We start from the raw sequence: 12,677 nt of genomic DNA, 5'->3' as shown, positions 1-12,677 counted from the left end.
CCCCCCCCCCCAAATTGTCTATTGAGGCAAGGCCAGGGCGAAGGGGATACGTCGCAGTTTTGCTCCTTTTTTAGGCAAGGTTCTCCAAACTTTTTTTCAATCTCTGCGCAAAGTAAAGCACAAAAATACTTTTCCATTGATATTGTTCATTCAATTATAGCTAATAACACCCACGTCAAAAATATACTGATCAAGACGGCTTTATTTTTTTATTTTCCTTAGGAGCCGTTAGAACATGTTGCGTTGCTTTTCAATGAGCACAGAACACACTTCTGTTTGTATGGAACAGAATTAGAGGGGAACTGCCAAGTCGCGGAGGGAAAACAATTTCCACGTCCCTCTGACGACACCTACATTGTCGAAGTCCGGGGCACGTCTCAGATGTTCGGGGTTTTCCCCCAATGGGTCATTTTTGACTTCGGAAAACGACCAGTGGTTAAGAGGTGTTTGTGGTTGTACGTGGGTAGTTTAGGTCCGGACATCGCGCAAGTCATTCCCGCTCCACCGGACTTCGAACGCTGGCACAGTGGGAACAAGAGTATCGTCAAGTTTGCCGAAGAACTCAACCCAGCGGATCAGGCACTGCTGGCGAAGTACAAAGAACCGACGGAGGAACCAGGGGAAGTTTTGGCAAGACTCTCGCGGCGTAAGAAAGAGTTGGACGAGACGGTCTACAAGACGCGCATGCACAACCTTCTGTATCTCGAAGAGCTGACAAGAACCAGCGAAATTGACAGGTAAGACTGACAAATGAATGCAGAATGGCATTAAGGCTTTCCTGTTGTACCTTAATCATATTTATGAAAGCTGCAAAACTTATTAGTTGTATACCCGTTGTCCCTTCTAATGATTACAATTTTGTCATAAATATAGCCATGATATCATTTCTTGACGTATGGAATTTTCTCTTTTCAGTATCCGCAAAGAGACAACCCTGGAGCTGTCCGACCGTATATCAGACGGTATTCTGCTGTTCGCTGAGGGAGGCACGCTGTACACCAAGCTCCATCTACAGGACCAGCTCAGCGAGGACGGGCCGGCAGGGAAACTCATCCTCACCAACGTCAACACCGTTCTACTGGCTCCGAAAGGGAGCAATACTAACAAGGTTAGAACGCACTAAATTTCTCTAAAGGAACTAAACTTTCAACAACAAAATTTGTGAAGATGAGTAGTTGAACAGTGACGACAGATGGCCTGCCCAAACCGCGGTAGACTGGACATCAGGCTATCAATACGTTGGCATGTTAAGTATTGGTAGTGTACACAAACTATGCTATGAATTACCTTCCTGAAGAAACTATTCATGGGTATCAAATGTATCCCTGGGAGTGTCGGATACAAAATGGCACAGAGAATAAACTGCCTGGCGTTAATTTGTACATGTACTATTGAAAATGTTCTCACCTACATTTCCTCTAGGTCTATGAAGCTGCCATCGTCCAACTGAAGGGGTTTGAAGGGCGGCGAAAAGACGAGATTTACCTCCAGCTGTCCAGCCGCTGCTGCCAAGACCTGAACCTCAGCTCCGGAACAACAGTGGAGTTTGAAGTCCGTTTCCAACTCAACCGCTTACATTTCTGCTACATGCACTTCGCTGTGGACAACATGGCGGCGCTTCACGCCATCTTCCCCAGCAGGGCGGACATGTCGTGGTCCTGGGTGAGGGTGGGGGAGGCCTCGCGGCCGACACGCCAAGTGCAGGACGCGCAGCTTAACGCGAGACAGAGGACCGCTGTTACCCGCATCATGAGCGGGACAGGGGACACTAACCCACCGGTGGTGCTGTACGGCCCTTTCGGTACAGGCAAGACGAGGACGATGGCTTCGGCCGCACTTCAGATTCTCCAGCAGCCGGGCACGAATGTCCTCATCGCGACACACTCCAATAGGTACGTTTTGCTATCTACTATCCTATATCAAATGTAACGTTTTACATTTGATGGGGTGCTGGATGGCAAAAACATTTATCACCTGTACATTTGTACGTTGTATCGTTATCGCAAATCAAGTCTCTATGGCGCAAATGGTGATAGTGATTACATAATGCACACAAATGTAATATTTCTTTTGTACCACAGCGCTGCTGACTTGTACCTGAAAGAGTACATCCACCCATACGTCACATCCGGTCATCCCGAGGCGACACCGTTACGCGTGTACTTCAAAGGGCGCCGCCTGGAGACCGTAGACGACACCGTCATGCAGTACTGCAAACTGGACCCCGACAAGACGTCGTTCGACATGCCCGAGATGGAAGACATCATAAAGCACCGAATCGTCATCGTCACCCTCACCACCTCCATGTACCTGATCCGGATGGGCATCAAGCGGGGACACTTCACTCACATCCTGCTGGACGAGGCAGCGCAGGCCATGGAGTGTGAGACCCTCCTCCCGCTCTGCCTCGCCGATTCCACCACGCGTATCGTCCTCTCAGGGGACCACAAACAGATGAGCCCGAAAGTATACTCCACAGAGGCGTGCGACTTATCGTTTGACAAGTCCTTGCTGGAGCGGATGGTGCAAAGGTAAGATTATTCTCATCGATCGAATGCTTTACTGATAATACCTTGGCGAAATGTATAAACGGAAGTTTGTCAAAAATACTGCATTAATGATTTTTTTTATTCCAATATTTAATGACAAGACATAATGACGGCATACTCAAGTTTTCAACTTATTTTTATTTTGCCACTTACCCAAAGGACAATAAATAGTACTAATTTACACCTGAGTTAAGGTAAGAGAGAAAAATCGTGTGAGCACAAGATCGGGGGCATGGCGGGAATCAAACCCAGGGACCCTGGCCTGTTCTGATTGCTGTGATGCTTTTCAACATACACAGGTACATCAGGCTCACGAAGGGTCCGACAGAGAAAGCGGAAAATCCCTTCCTTGTCATGCTGACGGACAACTACCGCTGCCGCGAGGAGATTCTCCGGTTCCTGTCGGAAAGTTTCTACGGAGGGCTGAAGAGCATGGGCCAGCCTCGACATCCGCGGTGGTACCCGCTCACCTTCTTCAGCGCCGAGGGAGACGACAAGACGGGAGACTACAGCACATCGTACTTCAACATGGCTGAGGTGAGGGGTGCTCTAGATAACATTTCGGAATTTCCAATATCTTCATTCTGCAATTGGTGATTACAACGATACTTTTTATTAGATATGAGCAGGATTCTTAATTAACTTGTTCTTTCTGTTTAAACACAAAGGTGTTGGAGATCTCAGAAAGAGTAGAGCAGCTGGTGAAAGACTGGCCGGAGGAGTGGGGTGAACTGAAGCTGGGAGACATCGGAGTCATCACACCATACCACAATCAGGTCAGGAACTGCAGCAATATTAGTCACGGGTTTAGGAATGGTTCTATTTCTGCACTGATGCTAAACGTTCAAGTTTGAAACCTCATGCTTTTATTCTCTTTTCACAGACACAACTAATCCGGAAAGAGCTGCGTCGTAAACGTTTGGGTGGCGTTACTGTGGAAATGGTAACCAACATCCAAGGTAGGTTCTCCTTGACTTACGTGCTTGACTTATTTTACCATTGTGCTAATGCTATGTATATTATACTGCTTGAGTACCTAAAATGCCCCTAATGTGTTTCCTATGACGCTGGTGCACCAAAAGCAGCAAGATTCGTTAGCTATGGGAAACACAATGTATGTTCTGTGCACATGTGACGTGTACAGTTCATAGGTCACTGTATTTGTTTTCCAACGACTTTGTGATAATAACTTAACGTGCTGTTTCTTATGACGTGATAACAAAACTCTTATTCAGGTAAGCAGTTCAGGGCAGTCTTCATCAGCACGGTCAGGAGACTCAGGACCAGAGCACCCTGTGACCCGAAGAACGACAAGAACAGCTACGGCTTCCTGTCAGACAGTAAGCTCCTGAACACCGCCATGACCAGAGCGCAGTCCCTGGTCGCCGTGGTAGGCGATCCACACGCGCTCTGTTCACGAGGAGCATGCCAGCGAGTCTGGCAACACTTCATCTCCGCATGTGAGAAGAACAAGAGTCTGTTCCCAGAGACCCTCACCAGGAGCCAAATCTACGAAACAACTGAGAGCACGACTCTCAACCCAGAGGCACAGCCTTTCACTCCAAGAGGTCCTACAGCTTCCAGGACACAGAATCAGGGGGTCTCATCACTTGGCACTACACCAGGATCACTTGACAAGCCACTCACGAAAGTAGATGAGCCGGACGAAATCATCAGACAGCTCATTCTTGAAAGTCTAGAAGACGAGAACGAAGAAGAAGCAAGGCGTTTCAAAGCCCAGACGTTCGACCCCGACAAAGTGACCGTGGTGCCAAGCCAAAGGGACCCATCGCAAGTCTTTTTGCACTACAGGTCAGGACAACGGGCAAGTGTGAGACGCCCAGCCCCGTCAAGACTGCAGAGACCCCGCCTGGGAGCAGACGACGCCGATAGGGAGTACGACTCCGGTGAGGATGAGCCGTATGACCCCACACAGCTTGAAGTCCAAGAAGAGAGCGACAACAAATGCTTCTATACGAATTACTCACCGGACGAACTGGAAAACCTTCTCCGAACTGAACCAGACCGGTACCGAAGATGTAGGCTGATCGTGAAGGGAACTTACACAGCGTACGGTGAAATCATTGGTACAGACGAAAACGACATAGAGATCAACGGCAGAAAGAACCGAGGGCTGGGCTGGACAAATGACGAGGTGGTGGTGGAAATTCTCGAGAACGCTGATGACCCAGAGTCGGAAGTATTCATGACTAAATCAGACACCAAGAAAGGCAGAGTCGTGGGGGTCCTCAAATCAGCAGTCTCCTTGCGCCTGAGGAAGTTCGTCTGTGTTGTTGACAGCAATAACACTAACGTAATGGTCCCCATTAATGCCGAGGTACCAAAACTAGTGACCTACTACGGCAAAGACAACAGACGACAGAATAAAGTACGTGTGCACAGCTACATGTCGGACGCTTCAATCAAGTTCAAGAAGTATGAAGACATCGACCCCAGGAATCCTTACAAGAAGTTGTTTGTCGTGAGATTCCTGAAGTGGACGCCGAGGTACGTCTACCCCCTGGGCCTAGTGACTGATGTCATCACCCCAGATAGCACACTGGAAACAAGCATGGAAATACTCAACCACAAATTCAACGTGCCCAGCAAATACAGGGGGAAAGTCGAGGAGGACGTCAACAAACGGTACTTCGTAGATTGGCAGATCCCGCCGAAGGAGAGAAATCAGAGAAAGGACTTGACCAGAACACACACAGTGTTCACTGTAGACCCACCAGAAGCCAAGGATTTGGACGACGCCTTCAGTGTGGAGGATAACCTCGATGGAACCTACACTGTCGGAATACACATCGCTGATGTCAGCTATTTCCTCCCGGCTGGAAGTGATTTAGACAAGGAGGCTAAGGAGAGATCCACTACTCTCTATCCACACACTGGGAAAGAACCTGTCCACATGATCCCCAAAGGGCTAAGTGAAGGGGTGTGCAGTCTGCTACCCAACAGAGATCGCCTGGCCCTGTCACTGTTTGTGACCTTTAACCGTGATGGGGATACTGTTGACGAACCGAAGATAGAGAGGTGTGTTATTCATTCTCGGGCGAAGCTGAGCTATGCACAAGCAGAGGATATCATAGCCGGGTGGGGCTCCTTGTCCGTACCGCAGGAGGTGCAAGACAGTGTCCGCATACTGCACACAATCGCAGCGGCCCGGCGGCAGAAGAGGTTGGGTCCAGCGCACCTGTACCACCAGCCAGACGAGGACAAAGACAGAGCAGTAAGAGCTCACACAATGGTGGAAGAAATGATGATCCTAGCCAACACCACAGTGGCTCGGGTCTTACTACAAAAGTTTCCACAGACCACGCCTCTTCGTAAACAGCAGCCGCCGAAGCAGGAGAAGCTTGAGAACTGGAGAAGACATCATGCTGGCCTCTCCGGCCATTCCGTCGAGCTGTCCAAGACATTGCCAAGTGATGAGACTACGGATACACCACCCGGCGACATCCCGTTACGTAAAGATATCTGGGATGAGATCAGATTTGCTGCTTTGAGTGGAGACCTTGACACAATACAGCAGCTGGTGTGCACGGATGAGAATCACCCAACCCTGGCTAGAGCATTGCTGCAGCTGCGTGGCATTCAGGACAGAGCCGTGTTCAAGTGTTCAGTCAATAACGAGCCCGAAGATAATGGCCACTTCTCTTTGAACCAATCAGCGTACACCTACTTCACGTCACCTATTCGCAGGTACATCGACGTCGTAGTCCATCGTCTTCTCGTGACTTTGATTGCAAAACAACCTTCGACATACACCTCGGACGATATAACGGAAATCTGCAGTCACTACAACAATATGGAGAACACCGCAAAGACCTACGAACGGGAGACGTTGATCTTGAAGTTGGCTTATGATTGGATGTGTAAACCGGAAGTCATCTACTCTGTTATTGATAATGTGAATGAACAGGAGATACAACTCCTCATGCCGTCTGTACGTAACACAGAGTCGCGTCAGCGGCGAGTTGAGTTCAGCCTACTGAAACCGGCATCTCTGCCAAGCCCTGAAGAAGAGGGGGAATCAGTTGAGGTACGCTGGAAACAGCGAATCTACGACACCGCACCAGACAAGACCCAACTGCCCTGGCCTTCAGACCGTAAAAGGCCCCTACAGCTCGACAGTGAGAAGTATGTGATAAGGATACCTGGTCAGTATTGGCAAAGGCTTGTCCAACATGTACAGGCGGGAAATATGGACCTCATAAAAGGAGTCGTAAACTACGACGTCGTTGCCCCACAAGGGGGGCCGCGAAGTTTTGACGAAGTATCATCGGAAGCGAGGGAAGGCCCAATAGCCGACCACTTCTGTACCTTCCAGATGACGTACAAGCCAGGACAGGTGGTCAAGGTGCAGCTGACGGGAGACATACGGAAGGGTCTTCTGTCACCGTGCATCCAGCTCTTCAACCTGACGCCGAAGATGGACGTCTGCCTCGACCACAGACGGGACGCAGTGACACGGTTCGCCGTGCCCGCCACGCGGTCTGTGGCCAACATACCGAGATACGGGTCAGTCCGAGCGTACCAGGAACGCTGGTTGCCCATCATGGCAGTGGAAGCCGCTCACGGAGCCGTGGATAACAACGAGTCAGTCGTCGTCCACGGTGTGTACATCAGTTGGACAAAACAACAGCAACAACAAACTGGGAGTGCGGAGTACTTTGGTCAGATTACTCTCTCACAGAAGTTCTGCAAGGACCGCTGTATTTATTTCAACCAGGAGAACCAGAGCAATCTCAAGGCAGTTAATGAAGCCGGGAAGCATCTGGACTACATCTGCGTGCGTTATACCGGTGTGAGGGCTGCCATGACTCGTGACGGTCGCTTTGACATCGCTACGGACAAGACTGAAGAGAAATCCCCGCCGCTCGTCTGTTGGGTGGGCCACTGCCTGGTGATGCCCGGGGTGAAGGGCGGTAAACGTGACGACGTCACAGTCCCTATCAGACTTCACCAGCACCTCATGGCGTTCCCTGACGCTCTCCTGCACCACGGCTCGACTATTCCCGCAACGATAGAGATCATCACCAAGACTCTACCTGACAGGTGAGAAACATCGCACTAATAGTAGGTTTCAACTTGACTAGTATCGTGTAGACTTGTTGTTACAACGTATGTTAACACAAGGAGCCTTGGTTTACATTTTGTTATGTCTAACGTTACTCACCAACATGTCCTTCCCAGGCGCATGGAGAACGCAGTAAGGTGGCTGAGCGGCTCTTCAGACCTAGTCCAGCAAATCGCCACGGGCAAACCTATTACTGCTGAAGGTACGAGAGACATTAAAAACACCTAGCTTAATTTTGCTTCCTTGTCGATAAATGTTTGACTTGAATTCCTATGCCTTATACGTGTATGGATGTCCTCTATGCGTATCTGTTGAAATATCTACATCGAAGGGTAGGTGATTTACGGATTCCTAGCTGTACTCAATGAGTTTATTACTGCACAGACAATCCTTTGGCGAGTGAAGTTACCATCAAGACGCTGCCAGCCTTCTTTCCGCTGAACCAAGGGCAGGGGGAAGCCGTGAAACGGGCTATCAGAAAACCGTTCACTCTCATCCAGGGACCGCCAGGTAGGTCTAGTACTGTGTGGGACAATGTATAGTTGTAATTTTATAGGAGCGACCGGGATATACGCAATGTTGTACCGTGTCGATATCGTATCCTTGATATTGATGGTATTAAGAATACGCAAATTTACTGTGTAACAAACCCACCGTTTTGTTATGATGCCCACAGTACACACATCACCGTGTTAAGATGCATTTCTTTCTGATTAATATTTAGCGATGCCATATGCTTATTCTTATTTGGTCCATCGTTAGGTACTGGGAAGACCGTGACAGGAGTCCACATCGCGTACTACCTGGCCCAGATGAACAAACTGATCCAGTCAGTGTCGGCAGAAGGGATGTACCCTCCCCAGGTCCTGTACTGTGGACCTTCCAACAAGGCAGTGGACGTAGTGACTGGTCAGGAAAACAATCATTATTATTAACAAGTCGACAAGTTCTGAAATAAAATATAACATCATTACACTTCTCATTTGATATATGAAATATACACATGACCAGAATTAAAATATTGGAGATACTCGCCACAGCAATGAAGGGAGCAATGCATTGATTGAGAAACATGATATTTTTTTCCAGGATACATGAAAAGGATAAGTGAAGATCTGAAGGAAGATCTGAAGATCGTTCGCATGTACAGCGATATGATAGAGAGAGAAGAGTTCCCCATCCCGAATGAGCCGGTACACCCGAATAAGTGCAGAAGGTAGATAATCATCGTTAATAGTTTGGTCCACATGTGTGCTTTTTACATGTATGCTAGATATCCAGCGATTAAGAACTCATACATGAGAATGCAATAAAATATATAGTAGAAGTGATTTGAACTCGTCATGAATTAAATTGAAAATCAAAATGTCAGCAAGATGGATGTTGCTGAATTTATCTGTGTACCATCTTTGTTGATGTTTATTGTTGTTTTGCTGAACGAACGTTACTCTTGATTGTGTTTCAGCGAGAAAGAGTCGAAGATCACGAACGAACACGACGACGTGTCGTTGCATCACCTCATCCGCAAACCCGGCAATCCTCACGCCGAGGCCATCAGGGAATTTGAGACTCGCTTCAGAGATCCAAACTACACCGTGACAGAAAAAGACATCAATGACTACAAAGACCGAATTACGAAAGCCAAGGTCGGTGTGTTTACGTTTCATGTCATGTTTTCTGAATCTCCTCCTCCGGAATGATTCGATGTTCTTTTATTATTCCCGGCCTTGTTTTGATTCTGGTGATGTTGATCCTGCAGATTCATGAGCTGAGACAGAAGCACGTGATCCTGTGCACCTGCACGGCTGCGGCCAGCCCCAAGATGGGCATGGCGACCAACATCGAGCAGTGCATCGTGGACGAGTGCGGCATGTGCACAGAACCGGAGAGCTTCGTGCCCATTGTTGGGGCTCCAGTGGAACGAAATGAGTAAGTGGTCTATCGTTTTTGAATATTTTTTTACTTTCTGCCAATTTTAAGAAAAACAAAATGTGTTACGGTGTCTTATGATGATTTTAAATGGTGATATCTCTCCAACGAAGATATGTGAAAATTCTGACCGATATAGCCCACGTTTGTATTGAAGTTGATTTGGTTTTGTAAAACTAGGGACTGAATCATCTTGTTTCTTTGAGCAGTTAAGTCATAGTCATGAGACTCACAGTAAGAAGTAGTAGTAGTAGTAGTAGTAGCAGCAGTAGTAGGATTAGGGTTAATTTTTTGGTTTTCCCACTTCTTTGCCGTTCGCTGCAGGTCCACGACATTCCACAACCCGAAGCAGGTGATTCTGATCGGTGACCACCAGCAGCTGAGACCCGTCGTTCTGGAGAAGTCGTCACAACAGCTCGGGTTGGACACGTCACTGTTCCAGCGGTATTCATGGATGGCGACCATGCTGACGACACAGTACCGCATGGTAAAGACACTCTCTTCGTAGGGTTTGACACTGTTGTAGTTATAATATTGGAGCCTTTTGAACGCAACGCCCTGATGCGGGGAATGACAGAACTTCCTAAACCAATTTAATTTCAAATACCTGCGATAACGATTGATTCATTTTTGACATAGCATTTGTATCTAACCATGTTTATACCTTATAGTATATAGATGCATTTTGTAATTCCCACTATACAGCTGATGAGCTCATACAGTATAGGATACCCAGAGTTGAACCACTGGCAAAACCTGTATACTATACTTACACTATTGATATTTACTGACAATTACTGACATCGTCAATGGTGAAATTAGTGATTATTCATTACGTCATTGTTTTGAACAGCACGTAGCCATCTGCAGTTTTCCTTCCCGAGAGTTCTATGAGAACAAACTCCGTACTCACCAGTCCGTCACGGCGAGGCCCCGGCACCCTACCCTGGACGGGCTGTGGCCGGGAGGTGCGGGCAGACCCACGGCCTTCTGCCACGTGGTCGGCAGGGAAGAGGTCCAGACGGTGGCAACGGCGGAGGGCAACCAGATGTCACGGAGCAACGAGATGGAAGCTGACATGGCGGTAAGGAAATCCTAACAAACGCACTGTTACGTTGTATCTTGCCTCTGCCAATACTTTCAAGCCCTGTACAAGTGCAACCATCAGTTAGTGCTGGTTAGGCGCTTTCAAGTGCAATGTGAAAATTGTGGGGTCGTGTAGCGTAACGGCAGAGTGCTCGACGTCGACTAGGAACCAAAGGTCCCGGGTTCGAGTCCTGACATGCCACCGATCTAGTGCCCTTGCGAAAGACATAATTCTGTATACCAAAACGACTTCCCTCACTTCGCTCAGGTGAAAATAAGTATTGTGTTGTCCTCTATGTTGGTGACGGTATTAATATAAGTTGAAAAAAACTTTGCCGTCACCATGTCTTGTGATTACATGTTGGAATCTATATTTTTAAAAAATGTGAAAATTGACGTTTAAATGGGACGACAAAAGGACAGTATCTAGAATATAAGAATCAATGTTGAAAGTCTTGCCGACCGGTGTAACTCTAATGCTATAATTTTAGCATGACAGTCGTCGGGTGCCAAACCCAGATAGCAGTAGCTATAACTTACTCTCTCCTTTATCACAAGGGTCCATTTGTGTCTCTAACAGGTGAAGATGGCGATCTCTTTGGTGAAAGAACACAAAATCCAGCCTGAAAACGTCATCCTGTTGTCCCAGTACCGCGCACAGTGTGCGCTTCTCTACAAGAAGCTGTCAGCAGAAAGGAGGAAACTGAACGACGAGCGACTGGAGAGGGTTGGAGTCAACTCAGTGGTCGCTAGTCAAGGTAAGGTATTGAGCACAGTTCCAGGAATACTCCTGGAGGACACACGTTTGATCAGGTTAGATTTAGAAATATGAATCACAACTGAAAAGTTGCATTTTGTTGCCTTCGAGTTTTTGCTTATGGTATTTGAATACGGTAGTGTGTAACCGCAGACCGGCCATAAGTTCGTATTGGAGGTCAAAATCGTCTCCCCACAAGGTGGGCGGACAGAATTAGCGGGAAATCTACAATGATAATTAAAAGAGAAGAAATTAACAACTGTGAATATATCAAGGAGGTTTGTAGTAATACTGAAATCTTGCGTTCCATTTTCACAGGAAGCGAGTGGGATTACGTCATATTTTCCACGGTAAGGTCTCTGCCGTCGTATGAGATCGAACACAACCCTTCCCCCAGCTGGCTCCGGAAGTACCTGGGTTTCATCACGGACCAGAACCAGGTGAACGTCGCCATCACCCGAGCCAAGAGAGGACTGTGTATTATCGGTGGGTAAAACTACAAAACTAACAAGTTTGCCCTTATATAACTACTACATGTACTTCTACCATCATACAAATGGTTAGAAAGGTGCATATTATTAGCGCATTTAGGCGGTTGGCTACTTGTGGTCGGGAGCTCAATCGTGTTGATCCGAAAAAAACAACACATTTACGGTGTTAAAAAGTTGCAAGATCTTTTTAAGTAAGTGTTCCTACTGTGAATGAGCTTATCAAAATTCTGCCTTGTCTCTCACACTGCAGGTAACAAGAACCTACTGAGGGTCCATCCTCTTTGGAGCAAGCTGATCACCGAATACGAAAATCAGAAGTGCCTTGTGAACAACTCGAACTTCATGGCCCTTCCCCCGTCCCAACAGAATGCATGGACAGGGGGATCTTAGCAGACTCAGTTTAGTTTTCAAACATTTCTCCTATTACGTTAGTGCCGTGTTTTTGTGTGTGTTGTGATTTCGTTACTTTGGCCAGAATGCTTCTACTGATAAATAAATGTAAATAAATGCCAAAAAGATATTGTGACAATTAGCAAGCAAAGTCCTAGTTGGAATGATAGTAGGTTAGTAGAGTTAGTAGTGTAAAATAGCGCGATGGTCATGTATGATGCACTGACAAATATTTTCGTGACGACATTGCAGTTCTGTATTTGAAATTGATTGTGTGAGTTTGTGTATAAACTTGATTCTTTATTGTTACTAAAACTATAATTGAATGATATCAGTTATACTGAGAAATGTTTCTAAGTAATCAATCGGCAGACTCCCATCACGTTTTA

General features: G+C 47.1%; 1 protein-coding gene across 1 annotated transcript in view; it reads left to right on the top strand.

The window, feature by feature from the left end:
* Positions 1 to 12,405, top strand: part of LOC109482109 (helicase with zinc finger domain 2-like) — a 20,982-nt gene extending 8,577 nt beyond the window's left edge. The window contains exons 14-32 of the mRNA XM_019784799.1: positions 223 to 737; positions 916 to 1,108; positions 1,423 to 1,892; positions 2,082 to 2,531; positions 2,849 to 3,086; positions 3,218 to 3,325; positions 3,433 to 3,508; positions 3,785 to 7,613; positions 7,752 to 7,837; positions 8,020 to 8,145; positions 8,398 to 8,544; positions 8,725 to 8,851; positions 9,101 to 9,281; positions 9,395 to 9,564; positions 9,889 to 10,051; positions 10,418 to 10,648; positions 11,231 to 11,408; positions 11,726 to 11,893; positions 12,149 to 12,405. Of these exons, the coding sequence (XP_019640358.1) occupies positions 223 to 737; positions 916 to 1,108; positions 1,423 to 1,892; positions 2,082 to 2,531; positions 2,849 to 3,086; positions 3,218 to 3,325; positions 3,433 to 3,508; positions 3,785 to 7,613; positions 7,752 to 7,837; positions 8,020 to 8,145; positions 8,398 to 8,544; positions 8,725 to 8,851; positions 9,101 to 9,281; positions 9,395 to 9,564; positions 9,889 to 10,051; positions 10,418 to 10,648; positions 11,231 to 11,408; positions 11,726 to 11,893; positions 12,149 to 12,288 (7,596 nt within the window). The 3' untranslated portion in view covers positions 12,289 to 12,405. The remainder of the gene's footprint in view (positions 1 to 222; positions 738 to 915; positions 1,109 to 1,422; positions 1,893 to 2,081; positions 2,532 to 2,848; positions 3,087 to 3,217; positions 3,326 to 3,432; positions 3,509 to 3,784; positions 7,614 to 7,751; positions 7,838 to 8,019; positions 8,146 to 8,397; positions 8,545 to 8,724; positions 8,852 to 9,100; positions 9,282 to 9,394; positions 9,565 to 9,888; positions 10,052 to 10,417; positions 10,649 to 11,230; positions 11,409 to 11,725; positions 11,894 to 12,148) is intronic.
* The last annotated feature ends 272 nt before the right edge of the window (positions 12,406 to 12,677 follow it).

This window comes from Branchiostoma belcheri, unplaced genomic scaffold (genome assembly GCF_001625305.1).
Source record: "Branchiostoma belcheri isolate BF01 breed outbred unplaced genomic scaffold, Haploidv18h27 scaffold11, whole genome shotgun sequence".
Classification (NCBI taxonomy): Eukaryota; Metazoa; Chordata; class Leptocardii; order Amphioxiformes; family Branchiostomatidae; genus Branchiostoma; species Branchiostoma belcheri.
The sequence above is the reverse complement of the archived record's forward strand: the minus strand, read 5'-3'. Positions and strand labels throughout refer to the sequence as shown.